This window comes from Theropithecus gelada, chromosome 18, assembly GCF_003255815.1.
Source record: "Theropithecus gelada isolate Dixy chromosome 18, Tgel_1.0, whole genome shotgun sequence".
Classification (NCBI taxonomy): domain Eukaryota; kingdom Metazoa; phylum Chordata; class Mammalia; order Primates; family Cercopithecidae; genus Theropithecus; species Theropithecus gelada.
In genome coordinates this window covers 15,017,088-15,031,507 of record NC_037686.1, presented here as the reverse complement: position 1 = coordinate 15,031,507, position 14,420 = coordinate 15,017,088, and the positions used below count along the sequence as shown (strand labels likewise).

At 39.2% G+C, this 14,420-nt stretch overlaps 1 protein-coding gene across 3 annotated transcripts in view; it reads right to left on the bottom strand.

The window, feature by feature from the left end:
• The window catches only part of RBBP8 (RB binding protein 8, endonuclease), a 97,415-nt gene extending 85,401 nt beyond the window's left edge, over positions 1–12,014 (bottom strand). The window contains exons 1-2 of one of the 3 annotated variants that reach the window (XM_025365483.1): positions 11,769–12,014; positions 8,278–8,484 (exon numbers count right to left, since the gene is read on the bottom strand). In XM_025365483.1, the coding sequence (XP_025221268.1) occupies positions 8,278–8,386 (109 nt within the window). In that variant the 5' untranslated portion in view covers positions 8,387–8,484; positions 11,769–12,014. Of the gene's footprint in view, positions 1–8,277; positions 8,485–11,164; positions 11,507–11,768 lie in introns of those variants that run through there. The other 2 variants (XM_025365484.1, XM_025365485.1) reach the window with 2 other exon arrangements.
• Between the last annotated feature and the right edge of the window lie 2,406 nt (positions 12,015–14,420).

The window sequence follows — 14,420 nt, the reverse complement described above, 5'->3', positions numbered from 1 at the left end:
TGGAGAAACCCCGTCTCTACTAAAAATACAAAATTAGCTGGGCATGGTGGCACATGCCCGTAATCCTAGCTACTTGGGAGGCTGAGGCAGGAGAAACACTTGAACCCAGGAGGCAGAGGTTGTGGTGAGCTGAGATCCCGCCATTGCACTCCAACCTGGGCAACAAGAGTGAAACTCCGTATCAAAAAAAAAAAAAAAAGTGATTTAATCAAAGATTGTTAAAACAGTAAAAACTAGAAAATTTTTTTCTCCTTGAATATTGCTTTGCCCTCTATTTTCTCTATGCTCCCTACTTCCTGCAATGTGATTAACATAAAGGGGGAAAAAAGCCCTCAATATTTACTCTTTAATTTCTCAATCAGTGCTTTTAATATTCTACAATTTACCCAACTATAGATCTACTCAAGAATTTTTATTTGGTGGCAGTTAGTTACCAATAAATAGTTATTAGTTGACGGATTCCTGAAGAATCCAAGAATATTTACTATGTGCCTTTGGCAGTTCACAGATTCTATCAAGTTATAAATCAGAAAAGTTTTTCATATATGTATGTAGAAACAAACATATTTATCATTTCTAAGAACGTATTTTTTCTTTATCTGCTTAACTTGGTACAATCTTTTGGACAACATAATTTAGACAAATACCAATTTTAAAAACAAACCTATAAATTTCCCAACCATGGTCACATAGACACTAATGAAGAAGACATCTCTTCTTATTGCCCTCCATGGTAATGATTTAATGCCAGGAAATCTAGATATTGTGGAAAAATAAAGGCCCTGGAGAATTTTTTGGATGTTACATTTTCTCCTTATGTCTCAAATTTCACCTTTAGAAAATGTCCAACTGATATGACACATTTTACCTTTGATTCTATGCTCTATAATTTGAACAAAAAATGTTATAAATAAGATGGTGAAAAAAGTGTTACGGATAAACCTGTACTTGAATGTTCAAGCAGTCTTAGCCAAACATTAGAAACAACCCAAACATCCTTCAATAAAAGAGTTGTAACCTGTGGTGCATCCAGACACATTTTTTCCCTTCTCAAAAATGTGTGAAATTTTACTTGACAGGTTTTTTTTTTGTTTGTTTTTAATTGTGGCTGACTTCTAACAATCAGTTCTGCCTTTAGAAGTGAAAAGTGCAGCCAAAGATGAAATGGATTCTTGCCATAAACCATTTTAAGAAAAGAAATAATGAGATAGAAAATCCATACAAACTTCAAAAGAAAATCCTTGGGAAACAGGGGAAGAACTACTCTTTTATCTTGTAAGCATTCAACACCTGTGAGGTATTTGTTCTGTCATGTAGATCACCCTGAAACAGGTTTATATATGTGTGTGTGTGTGTGTGTTTAAATTTTAGCATTTGCTATTCACCAAGTCAATTAGGAATCTACAATTAGAACCCCTATAAAGTGTGCTTTAATCCTGCTCCACACCCATCGGAAGGAATGAGGCTATACAACAATGCAGCTCCTGTATGAACAGGTAATCTGTTGAACAAAGTATCTGGGATTGTAACACTGGCAACGTAAGATACCTATTGAGGAAACAGTGTTCACAAGACTAAGCACTGTGCTACAATTAACCCTACACTCACTCATACATAAATTTTGGAGGAAATGAAACAATCAAGCGCCTGTATAATACAGAAAACAAATGTAAGAGTTCAGAAATGAGGCAAGAATTCAATGCCTTTGCATTAACAAAAATCACTGCTATGTTAATTCTTACTTATTTTAGTTCTCTACCCAGAACAAACCATATATATATAATGTATGTACTGTCATTTTAAACAAGTTGTTTATGGTTCTGAATTACAAATGATACACTTAACATCACTTTCTTGACAAACAGTGGGGGCTTTATATACAAATGAAGTAATTAAACTTCAACCAAAACTACCACTGCTAGCATTTCTATAATTGCCTAACAAATTATTTAAATTCCAAAGCCATTTAAGGTGTGCTCACTTTGCTTAAGATTTAATGATCTCAAAATGGGTAAATTAATTTTTGTGGATTTTATTATTTACAGATGTGAATGTAAATAAAAGGTGTGAGAGTTACTGATAATAATAATAATATTATCATTTTTGAGACAGGATCTGTGACTCAGGCTGGAGTGCAGTGAGTGCAAACAGGCTCACTGTAGCCTTGACTTCCCAGGCCCAAGCGATCCTCCTGCCTCAACCTCTGAATTAGGTGGGACCACGGGCACGCACCACCATGTCTGACTAATTAAAAATTTTTTTTTGCAGAGACAGGGTCTCGCTTTGTTGCCCAGGCTGGTCTCAGACTCCTGGACTCAAGTAATCCTCCTGCCTTGGCCTCCCAAAGTATTGGGATTACAAGTGTGCGCCACTGCGCCCAGCCTGACAGCATTCTTAGTAATGAGTGGGACAATTCCTTTCACTGTTAATTTGTATAATCTTAAGGTAATGTTTTCTTTTTAGAATTTTTGATTCTATGTATACAAAATAAATGGAGCAATTAAAAAATGCATCAAGGAATATTTATCCTGTCCTATTAGAGCCCCCAAACTGTCCTATTCCTTCAAGGTGTTCCAAGTTTGCCTCACAAAACCTGCCTAGTTTTCTCTGAAACTGATTACTATATTTACTAGACACAGAAAATATATTAGCTAGATGTTAATAGCAGAAGCTGGCATAGGCAAAAGATTGTTTATTAAAATAGTGATATTCTGAAAATAAATCTTCTAAATTCTATTTTATTACTTGTGCTTTTAATAATAAACTTGATACTGAAAAAGATTTTTAAAGGCAATAAAATTTTGTACCCAAATATACTTTAAGACTTTTGAAATTTAAAGAATTCTGAAGTTCCCATTAAATTCTGTGAATTCTGAATTTAAAGCACAAAGACTGTATATATTATCAGTAACAATCTGTGTTTAACCCTGATACTAGCAGCATCTGTCACAAGAGGAACACATCATGAAATGATACAATCATGAAAGGATACAATTATCTTAAAGGATATAAAAACTCAGTCATAAATGTCTCCAGAACTTTTCAACAAAAATGGTCTGGTTTGCATATTGCTCGTCTCCAGCAGAAATTAGAACATTTTGTCTATTTTTTCCTAGTCTTAAAAGACATGGATGCAGTTTATCATATTGTTGTGATCAGTGCACACACTGTCATATTTTGCTATCATTTTATTATGTTTTGGCAAAAGAGGCAAAAAAATTTCTAAACACATGTAGCAGAGCATTCGGATGCATGCAAGGTCCTATGGGTAGATTTCTGCAGCTAAGTAAAAACTATGTATCTCAAATATTGCCATTTCCAACATAAGTAAAAACTACGTATCTCAAATATTACCATTTCCAGCCATTCTCTTTTATTTTTTGCTGACATGAAGCTTTAAAAGTAATGAGTCAATTTTGATTTCTATATATACCTTAAAACCTGCAAAGTCCAGACAAGTCCATGTTTGATGTCTTTCAAACAGCTTCTTATACTGGTTTCTACAAATGGATTCCCCACCTCCTTAAAAAAATTAAGTTCCCTTCAGGCATGTCTTTGATGTTATCACACACAGACTCTAATTTTATATGGAACTATATGGAACATATTGACAAAGGCATGGCCCAAACCAAAATGTTTTTAAATGACATAGCAACTTAAAAAATAGTACTTATTCATTTAGTACCTTTAAGAATCCATAAGGTATTTGAAATTGCCATGATCAACATAATGTACCAAAGATTATCTTCTCTTATGAGCTCATATATCCAATACCTAACATTCATAAAACACATGGACTTTACCATATACACCAATAATTACTGTATTCCTCTCTTAAAGTTCTTCAGAGTATAGACATTTTTGTGGGAATATGAATAGAGCATAACCATGAGGGGTACACTTTAAGAGAATTATCTACTACAAAATATTTGCAAGCTTTATATATTCTATAATTTGATAAATATGGCATATTGTTTCTATTAAAGAGTATATCATTTGTTTTCTTGATGCTTCCTCATCGTAAAATAGGGATTTCATGAAGATCCTGTAACGCCAAAGAACAGAAGAAGAAATTTGTCAAATATTTTATTTCTATTAAATTAATAGCCTATAAATAGCCAGGCACAGTGGCTCCTGCCTGTAATCTCAGCACTTTGGGAGGCTGAGATGGGCGGCTCGCTTGAGGTCAGGAGTTTAAGACCAGCCTGGCCAACATGGTGACACCCCATCTCTACTAAAAATACAAAAATTAGCCAGGAGTGGTGGTGCATGCCTGTAGTCCCAGCTACTTGGGAGGCTGAGCCAGGAGAACTGCTTCAACCTGGGAGGCAGAGGTTGTAGTGAGCTGAGATCACGCCACTGCACTCCAGCCTGGGTGACAGAGTGAAATTCTGTTTCAAAACATAAAAAACAAAAATAGAAATCAAGAGTTTCAAGAAAGTTGCAGAATATAAAATCGACTCACAAAAACCAGTTATATTTCTATACACTAACAATGAACAATCTGAAAAGCAAATTAAGAAAACAATTCTATTTACAGTAGCATCAAAAGAATAAAATACTTAAGAATACATTTCACCAAGGAGACAAAAAACTTGTACCCTGACAATCAGAAAATGGTGCTGAAGTAAATTACAGAACGACCAGGTGTGGTGGTTCATACCTGTAATCCTAGCACTTTCGGAGGCCAAGGTGGTCAGAGGACTGCTTGATCCCAGGAGTTGAGGCTAGCCTAGGCAACAAAGTGAGATCCCTGTCTCTATAAAAAAATTAATTAGCCAGATGTGGTGGTGCATGCCTGTCGTCCTAGCTACTCTGAAGGTGGAAGTGGAAGGATCGCCTGCACCCTGGAATTTGAGGCTACGGCGAACCATGATTGTGCCACTGCACTCAAGCCTGGGCAATGAGACAAGACCTCATCTCTAAAAATTAATAATGAAAAAATAAAAACCTTAAAAAGAAATACAGAAGACACTAATAAATAGAAAGATATCCCGTGTTCATGGACTACAAGACAATATTGTTAAGATGTCAATACTATACAAAGCAATCTACAGATTCAACGCACTACCTATCAAAATCCCAAATCCCCAAATCCCAACATTTTTTGCAGAAATAGAGAAATCTGCCCTAAAGTCAAGGCATGATGACAATCTCTTCAGCACAGCACATACCATTTTACGTAATTTGGATCTATGTACATTTCTAGCATCATACCCTATCCACCTCCCCCAAAAACTCCCATCTCCCATTCCATTTCCTCTTAGAACTAAACCTAACCATCCATAGTTCCTTGAATAGAATCAAGCTCTTATGTGCAAACTTTTGCATGTGCTATTCTCTCTACTCAGAAAATTCCCTCCCCTTCCACCATCTTCTTTGCCTGGCTAATTAGACTTAATCAGTTATCAAGCCTAGTCTGACATAAACCATGCACAAACCCACTTCCCCATGCAACCACACACACCCTCAGTTCTTCCTTCATGTTTTCAGATAATAACATAGTACACTGCATTAAAATTCTAGACTAGAAATTTCCTTAAAGCTAGCACTATATAGGATTCATTCTTATTCACAAGGTCTGGCAAATGGTAATTGCCCAAAAAACATTTCTTGAACATTTCTTTGTGTCTCCATGAACACTGGGGCTTGAAAGAATACTTTTGGGGTTTTTCATATTTCAAAACTCATTAATTAGTAAGAGTATTATCAGAAGTTTTGCTGGAAACTAAATTTACCATGGGAAATTTTTTGTTTTTTTTTTTTTTTGAGATGGAGTTTTGCTCTTGTTGCCCAGGCTGGAGTGCAATGGCACGATCTCAGGTCACCGCAACCTCCGCCTCCTGGGTTCAAGCGATTCTCCTGCTTCAGCCTTCCTGAGTAGCTGGGATACAGGTGCGCACCACCACGCCTGGCTAATTTTGTATTTTCAGTAGAGAAGGGGTTTCTCCATGTCAGTCAGGCTGGTCTCAAACTCCTGACCTCAGGTGATCCGCCCACCTTGGCCTCCCAAAGTTCTGGGACTACAGGCATGAGCCACCACCCCCGGCCTACCATAAGAAAGTCCTAACAGACCCACATACTACAGTTTAGATTCAGGTGGATTATGTTTTAATAGTACTCCAGTGTAATGATACAGCTATAAAGCACTGCAGTATTAAACTTATAATAGGTAATCAAGAAACAAATGTCATATGAAGCATTTCTCACACATAGGGAAAGTTACAGAAATAAAGTATATTAAAATTTAATATCAAAACCTTGAGCTTAGCTTCTTTTAATACAAATAATATCTACTCATCTCAATCACAATTGCTTAATCCTCTATATACTCTTTGCACTTCATAAAAACCTTTTAACTGTTATTTCACTGTATTGTAATTATCTGTTTACACGACTCTATCTCCATTAAACAGGCTCTCTGAAAGTAAGCTGCCATTCACTTTTGTATTTCAGAGCTACAGGTTTGTCAAATGACTTATGTAGTAATTTTATGTCAATATCCTGCAAAAATTTTGTAGAAGAAAATTAAATTTAGAGGTTAGGTAATTAGGCTTAAGATCACAGAGCAAGTGGGTAAATGAAATCAGAATTCAAATCCAGGTCTTCAGTCAACAAATTCTTTACCTTTTCCACTATCTCATACATATTACCACAAGTAAATAACAGCAAGTTGTATACAAATTATGTTCTGTGGTTAAAAAGCACCAATTTGACCATAAAAATGAATCACAAAAACTACAAGTGTAAATGTCCTCTAAAAATGAGATCTGGGCTGTGTGCAGCTCACGCCTGTAATCCCAGCACTTTGGGAGGCCAAGGCGGGAGGATCACCTCAGCTCAGGAGTTTGAGACCAGCCTGCACAACATAGCGAAACCCTGTCTCCACAAAAAATACAAAAACTAGCTAGGTGTTCTAAGGTGAACGTTAAGTTAAAAAAAAAAACTAGCTGGGCATGGTGTGTGCGCCTGTAGTCCCAATTACTTGGGAAGATGAGGTGGGAGAAACACTTGGGCCCGAGAGGTTGACGCTAATATTGAGCCATGTTTGCACCACTGCACTCCAGCATGGGTGACAAAGCGAGACCCTGTCTCAAAAAGAAAAAGAAAAAAAGATCAGCTGGGCACGGTGGCTGACACCTGTAATCCTAGAACTTCAGGAGGCTGAGGCCAGTGGACTGTTTGAGCCAGAAGTTCAAGACCAGCCTGGGCAACATGGCAAAACTCTGTTTCTACAAAAAACACATAAAATTAGCTGGACATGGTGGTGCACACCTGTAGTCTCAGGTACTCAGGAGGCTAAGGTGGGAGGAACACCTGAGCCTGGGAGGTCAAGGCTGTAATGAGCTGTGATCATACCACTGCACTCCAGCCTGGGCGATGCAGTGAGACCCTCTCTGAAAATAGATAAGTAAATAAATAAATACATGAATATATAAATAAATACACAAATAAATAAATAATGAGATCTTTGGGCCAGGCACAGTGGCTCACGTCTGTACTCCCAGCACTTTGGGAGGCAAAGACAGAAGGATCACATGAGGTCAGGAGTTCAAGACCAGCCTGGGCAACATAGTGAGACCCTGACTCTACAAATAATAAAAAATTAGCCAGGCATGGCAGCGTGTGCCTATGGTCCCAACTACAGGAGGGAGGCTCACTTGAAAATGGGAGGTGGAAGCTGCGGTGAGCCGTAATCACACCACTACACCCTAGCCTGATGACACAGTGAGACCTTGTGTCAAAAAAAAAAAAAGATATCTTTGAACTTAAAGATGGTCATTAAATGCACAAAACTCAACAGTGGACTGAATAAAAAAAATGTACATATACATCATGGAATACTATGTAGCCATAAAAAAAGAACAAAATGATTTTCTTCGCAGCAGCTTGGATACAGCTGAAGCCATTACTCTAAGCAGGGAACAGAAATACTGCATGTTCTCATTTATAAGTGGGAGCTAAACATTTAGTACACATGGACACAATGAGGGGAACAACAGGTACCGGGACCTACATGACAGTGGAGGGTTGTGGGGTGGGAGGAGGGTGGGGATCAAAAAACTACTTATGGGGTACCATGTTCACTACCTGGGTGATGAAATCATTTGTACACCAAACTCCAGCAACATGCAATCTACCCATGTACTAAACTTGCACATGTACCCCCCCGAACCTCAAAGCTGAAATAGAAAAAATAAAGAGAACTGTCATACAAAGGTATACAAAGCCACTACAGTCGCAATAAAATACTGCTTTAAGTATTTAAGATTTTACCTTGTACTTCTTTATCATGACACTCTTTTAGTTTTGTCCAAAGGTCCTTAAAGTCACTAGATATATCTGCAGAGTTAGGGCTTCCACAACTGCTTCCCGAGATGTTCATCTTGCTTAATACGCTCCACACTTCTATTTGCTTAATATTTTCTGACCTTTTCTGTTACATTATAGAGGTATCAAGTCGTCTTTGGACAGGTCAAATACCTGAAATGACAGATTGCAACATAAATGAACGTTGCATTTATCTTTATGTACTTTGAAGTCAGGATGAAACACAAGCCCAGATATCCTCATTTACTATTTCTTTATTTACTTGTAATTAATCATTTTTAGAATTTGGGAGGGGAAGGAAAGAATAAGGAAAGATGATAATGGTGAGAAAAGCCCTGATTTCAGTTATTTGGCTATATAAGGTAAATTTTCAGGCAAATTTTCTTATTTCTCTTAGAGGAAAAATTATCTAAATTATGTTAAACAGAAAGGATTTGGATATTGAGGGCTTTTTATCATTCATGGTCAGTATTAATTTACCACTATAAAATAATTTATTGTTTTGGCTGGGGGAGATGGTTCTGGCCTGCAATCCCAGCACTTTTGGAGGTTGAGGTGGGTGGATCACTTGAGGCCAGGAGTTTGAGACCAGTCTGGCCACATGGTGAAACCCAGTCTTTACTAAAAACACAAAAGTTAGCCAGGTGTGGTGGTGCGTGCCTGTGGTCCCAGCTACTTGGGAGGTTGAGGCAGGAGAACTGCCTGAAACTGGGAGGCGGAATTTGCAGTGAGCGGGGATTGTGTCACTGCACTCCAGCCTGGGCAACAGAAACCCTGTCTCAATTAAAAAAAAAAAATAAATAAAATTTAACTTTTGAATTGGTGCAACAGCATACTGAGCCCAAAACTGAAAAACATTCTAAGATAGTCTTGACTTAACAAGCAACCATATATATACACACATCTATATATATTTTATAAAAGAGATAGTCGACTGATGTATTAACACAAATGAGGATCTGTATAACTTTCCAAAAACAAGAGAAGTCAGTAAGATATAAACACAGCAAAGATCTATGAATATAGAAACATCTTAGAGTTATAACACAATTAGGGTAACGTTACTTCATGCCTCTCTTAGAATAAAGGTGAATGATTAAGTTTATTACATAGTCCTTGAAGAAACCAACAGGTTAAGAAGTTTGAACAGATTAGTAAATATTTTAATATGTGTTCTTAAAATGAAACCATTAACTAGCTACAACTTAAAAAGTATAGCGATTAGCAAGTCTACTAAACCTCACATCTGGCTCCTTAGCCAATATAGTACCATTTCTAACAAGTGCGCGAACTGATTGTTTCTTGCTAACCATTTCTTGAGGTTTCTGATGAAGGAGTTGAAACAGTAATTCTGAAGGGAGCAAGAGTATATGTGAAGCCACTTGGTGAACTGTAAAGAGCTAGAAAAATAAACTATCAAGCTTTGCAAAAATTGTGATTAGACTTTTAAAAAATAATCAGCAGAGGCCGGGCGCGGTGGCTCAAGCCTGTAATCCCAGCACTTTGGGAGGCCGAGACGGGCGGATCACGAGGTCAGGAGATCGAGACCATCCTGGCTAACACGGTGAAACCCCGTCTCTACTAAAAAATACAAAAAAAAAAAAACTAGCCGGGCGAGGTGGCGGGCGCCTGTAGTCCCAGCTACTCGGGAGGCTGAGGCAGGAGAATGGCGTGAACCCGAGAGGAGGACCTTGCAGTCAGCTGAGATCCAGCCACTGCACTCCAGCCTGGGTGACAGAGCAAGACTTCGTCTAAAAAAAAAAAAAAAAAAAGAAAAAAAAAAAATCAGCAGAAACTAAATATGAACTGGATTTTAGATATTAGGGAATTATTAATTTTCTTGGGTATGATAATGATGCTTTTTTTTTTTTGAAAGGCCTTATCTGTTAAAGGGGTATTTACTGAGATATTTACAGGTAAAGGGATATATTCTCTGGGATTTGCTTGAAAAAGAAAATCCAGCTAAAACAAACAAAAATGGATGTTGGGTGAAGAGATGAAACAAGGGCTGAACTTCAACAATTTCTGAAGATGGGTGGATGGGTATGCAATAGGGTTCATAATTCTAATATTTCTCTCGTATACGTTTACTTCTGCAAAAAAGTTTTTAAGAATTAGGTGCACTGCATTAGTCTTGTTTCCAAAGAGGTTTTCATTCTATTTTTAACTCTAACGGACAAACAAATGGGCCTATATATAATTGCGAATAAAAGTCACCATTTATTGTTTTCCACATACCAGAAACTGTGCTGTAGAAAATTTATATTTATATATTATTTAATATATAATTATGTATTATTATAGAATATTTGTATTCTACCTAACCTTCAGAAAAACTCTATAAGACAGACACTATAATTTCATTGTAGAGTTGGGGGAAGAGGCGTAAGGCAGTAAATTACTTGCTCAAGGTCACACAGCTGGGACATGGCTATGTCAGGGATGGAAATCAAGTCATGAGACCAATAACTGTAAAATACCTCTCTGCAGCAAAAACAAAACAAAAAAAGGGACATAAACTATTTCTATGAAGTCAACAGTTTAAAATAAAGGTTTAATTACTTTAATGATCAAAAAAGTATTAATATATTCGTTTAAAGCCAAGAGTGTAAAATAAGCATCCTTTACGTATCTATCTACAAGTAAGTGATGTACTGTGCTTTAAAAACAAAACATAAAAACAAAACATTCAACTTGCAAATTCTAGCTCGCAAAACCCTTTCCACCTACCCCGCATGCCCAGCACTTGTTGTTAGCATCTCTCTCGGCACTGAACCGTTATTCGAGGTGCAACAGTGTGCATTTCTCAATCTCTCAGCACGGTGCGTCTTGCGTCCCAAGCTGCATTCTGGGCTCAAAGGCCTGTAACTGTTTAATACATTTCTGTGTATTCCTTAGTATAAACCACCACACTGCAGGGGTTCACCAAAATACTCGCTGCCATACCACAGGTATTCCCACACGGGTAAGGCGAGAGGCACATCTCGAGTCACACACGGGACTTGAACAAACTGCACGGGGCATCTGAGCGGTCCTCACATGGGCGGAGCAGAGTAGAGCTGCAAAAAGCCAGGCTCCTCCATCTGCCTCTCCCCAGGGGCCCGCGCGGGTTCCGCGTGCGGGTCTGGCCAAAAAAGCTCCGAGGCGCGCGCTGGCGCGCGCCGCAGCCGGCGCATGCGCGGGACGCGCTTGGCGGTGAAAGACGCTGCCTCAGCCCGCGCGGGAGACCGAGAAATAGCAGTAAGTGAGAGCTAGTCCTCTCGCCGGTCCACAGCCACCGAGTGTAGCCCGGACCCGGCCTATTTCCTCAGACACAGCCCCAGAGCCGGGCGGCCACCCCTACCCCGGGAGCCCTTCGCCAAGCGCGCAGCTCCAGACCAGAAGTAGCCGCTCCGACCCAGAGCTCCGGGTGGGGTAAAGAGATTCCTTTTACTCACCGCCTCCAAGATTGCCTCGGGATTGGCGAAAGCCCCCGAAGGGAAGCGAGCACTTTCTGACGCTGTGAAGGGACGGCTGGTCGCTTTTCTCTTTCGCCCTTTCCCCTCACCAGAATGCCAAGTCCTCGGTGGGAAGGCCGACCCCTCCGGACAGCCCGCGCTTTAAGGCCGGGGGCTGCCGGCCGGGCTCGGAGGCGGCCGGACCCGCCCCGCCCGGGAGCCCGCGCGACGTCACGCGGGAGTTCCAGCTGCGTCACGCCCCTTCCTCCCGCTGCCCGGCGCGGCGGCGCACTTTGTGCCCCAGCTGAGGAGCGGGCTCCGCTGTGCGGCCCATTCCCGAGTGCAATGGCTGGGGAGGGGAGCGACCCGAAGAGTCTGGCGACCGCCACAGCGCCTCTGAGATGCGCTGGGGAAAGCTCAAGCCGTTCTGTCGGGGGAGCATCAAGCCCTTGGGGTTCTTCTGTGAAAGTTATCTGTACAGTGTGTCTAACTTAAACATTTTGGAGGGAAGCATGTATGAGTGACCTGTACCGAACGGAGAGTTAAAATTAACTGATGGTGGGGTATGGACGCGGATTCGTCTAACATAGTTTTCGGCCTTGTTGCTGTATTCTGCAATTTAGTGATGTGACCTGACAGGATTGGGCGGTAACGCCATAGATCAAAACGATCTGTATTTTGCTGAGGTTAAACAGGAAGTTTCTGGCAGATCTGAAAAGAGAAGGAATCTGAAGCGATCAGCGTTATTTATTGGGACAACATGCTGTTAGATAATTTTTTTTAAGTCCAGTTTTCTTGTGACTGTTCGTTTGAGATTCAGACCGATAGTAGGTATTCCTATTTCTCCTGATTTCTAAAAGAATCGTTTTTAGACCACTAGAAATTCTACAAATGAACAAAACAGAGTAGAATCACAATATCTTTTAAACCAGTCCAGTACTTTTGTGTAATCATTCTAAGACCTGGGAAGAGGACAAGGGATATTAACAGTTTAAAAGTTTAGTACTTAGAAAATCATAAATACAAAGTGGAAAGGTAATTTTTCCACCTGTCCCCACATCTTAAGGGATGAATAAATACCATAACTTAAAAAGTTAGTATACAGAAGAGGGGTGCTAGACCTTCTATTAGCGTGTTACGGCAACTATCATTCACTTCCCCGTTTTATAAGACTTAACTCCACATTTTTAAAAGAAAATGGATAAAATTTTGACTATGTAATTTTTAACACAAGATAGGAAACATAATTGACAGAGTGAAGCTTTTATGTTTATGACATAACCTGTAATAAGTTTGTCATTTAACAGAGTATTGAAAGAGCAGTGTGCTGTGGTCTGTACTGTGGTCCAAAGAAAAAGTATCTGAGCAGAATGACCCAACCTGTTCCTATGGCCTCTGCCTGTGTGTCACTGTCTAATCCATTTATGCAAGTCAGAAACCAGAGTCATCCTTGACACTTTATTCATCCCTAACTTCCATATGCAAGCCATCACCCAGTCCAATTTTACTTACCAGACATCTAAATCCATCCGCTTCTCTCCATCACTACCTCCGTAATCCAAGATACTGTTATTTCTTACCTAGTCTACTGCTAGTCTCCTTTCCACATCAACACAGCCAACCACCCCTCCTAAACCTTTGTTTTCACTGGTGTTCGGAAAAAAATTTGAGCATCTATTCACCATATATATATTTAATTTTAAATTACATGTACTGCTGAAAAAATGGTACATGATCTAACGAGGAAGTTACAGGCTCTGAACTCAGACATCTGGGTTTAAATCCTGCTCTAATACTTCCTTACTGAGTGACCTCACTGCTTAACCTCGCTGTCCCATTTTACCTACCTGTAAATTGAGGATAATAATAGTACCAACCTCACAGGGTATTAAGATTAAATGAATATATGTAAACTGCTTAGTATTCAGATATATACTGTGTGCCGAAAAGCTAGCCATAATTAGTATTTCTTAGCTAATATTATAATCCATTTTAAAAGCATTTTTAGAGGATGAAAAAATAGAATAAAAATACATCTTCTTCCCTCCTCCACCTTAAATCGTGTCTACTTTGAGACCACTTCTCTATACTGCAGCTACTGTGATCTTGAAAAGTACATCTATTAATGTCACTATGCTGCTTAAACCCCTTCAGTGGCTTCCAGGTACTCTGTGAAGGAAGCCCCTTTGAATTGCCTCTGCTACCTCTTTGGCTTTATTTCCAGATATTTTCTGTCCTGTGGTCTCACTAGACTTTTGATGTCTCCTAGGCCATTGCATGCTATTGTCTCTGCCTGGAGTTCTCCACCAAACTTACCCCACTCTTTGCCGTAGCTATCTACTAATCATGTTTTTATCTTATTTCAATAGTCTCTTCTACTAGATCCTCTTATAGTACCATGTAACCTCCCCTTCTTACAGTTTTTATTGTTTTAGTTATTTAATGAATTCTGTCTCCCCGCTGGACTGTAAATTTCTTGAGATAAAAAACTAATCATGTTTTTATCTTATTTCAGTAGTCTCTTCTACTAGATCCTCTGATAGTACCATGTAACCTCCCCTTCTTACAGTTTTTATTGTTTTAGTTATTTAATTAATTCTGTCTCCCTGCTGGACTGTAAATTTCTTGAGATAAGAAAACCATGTCTTGGGC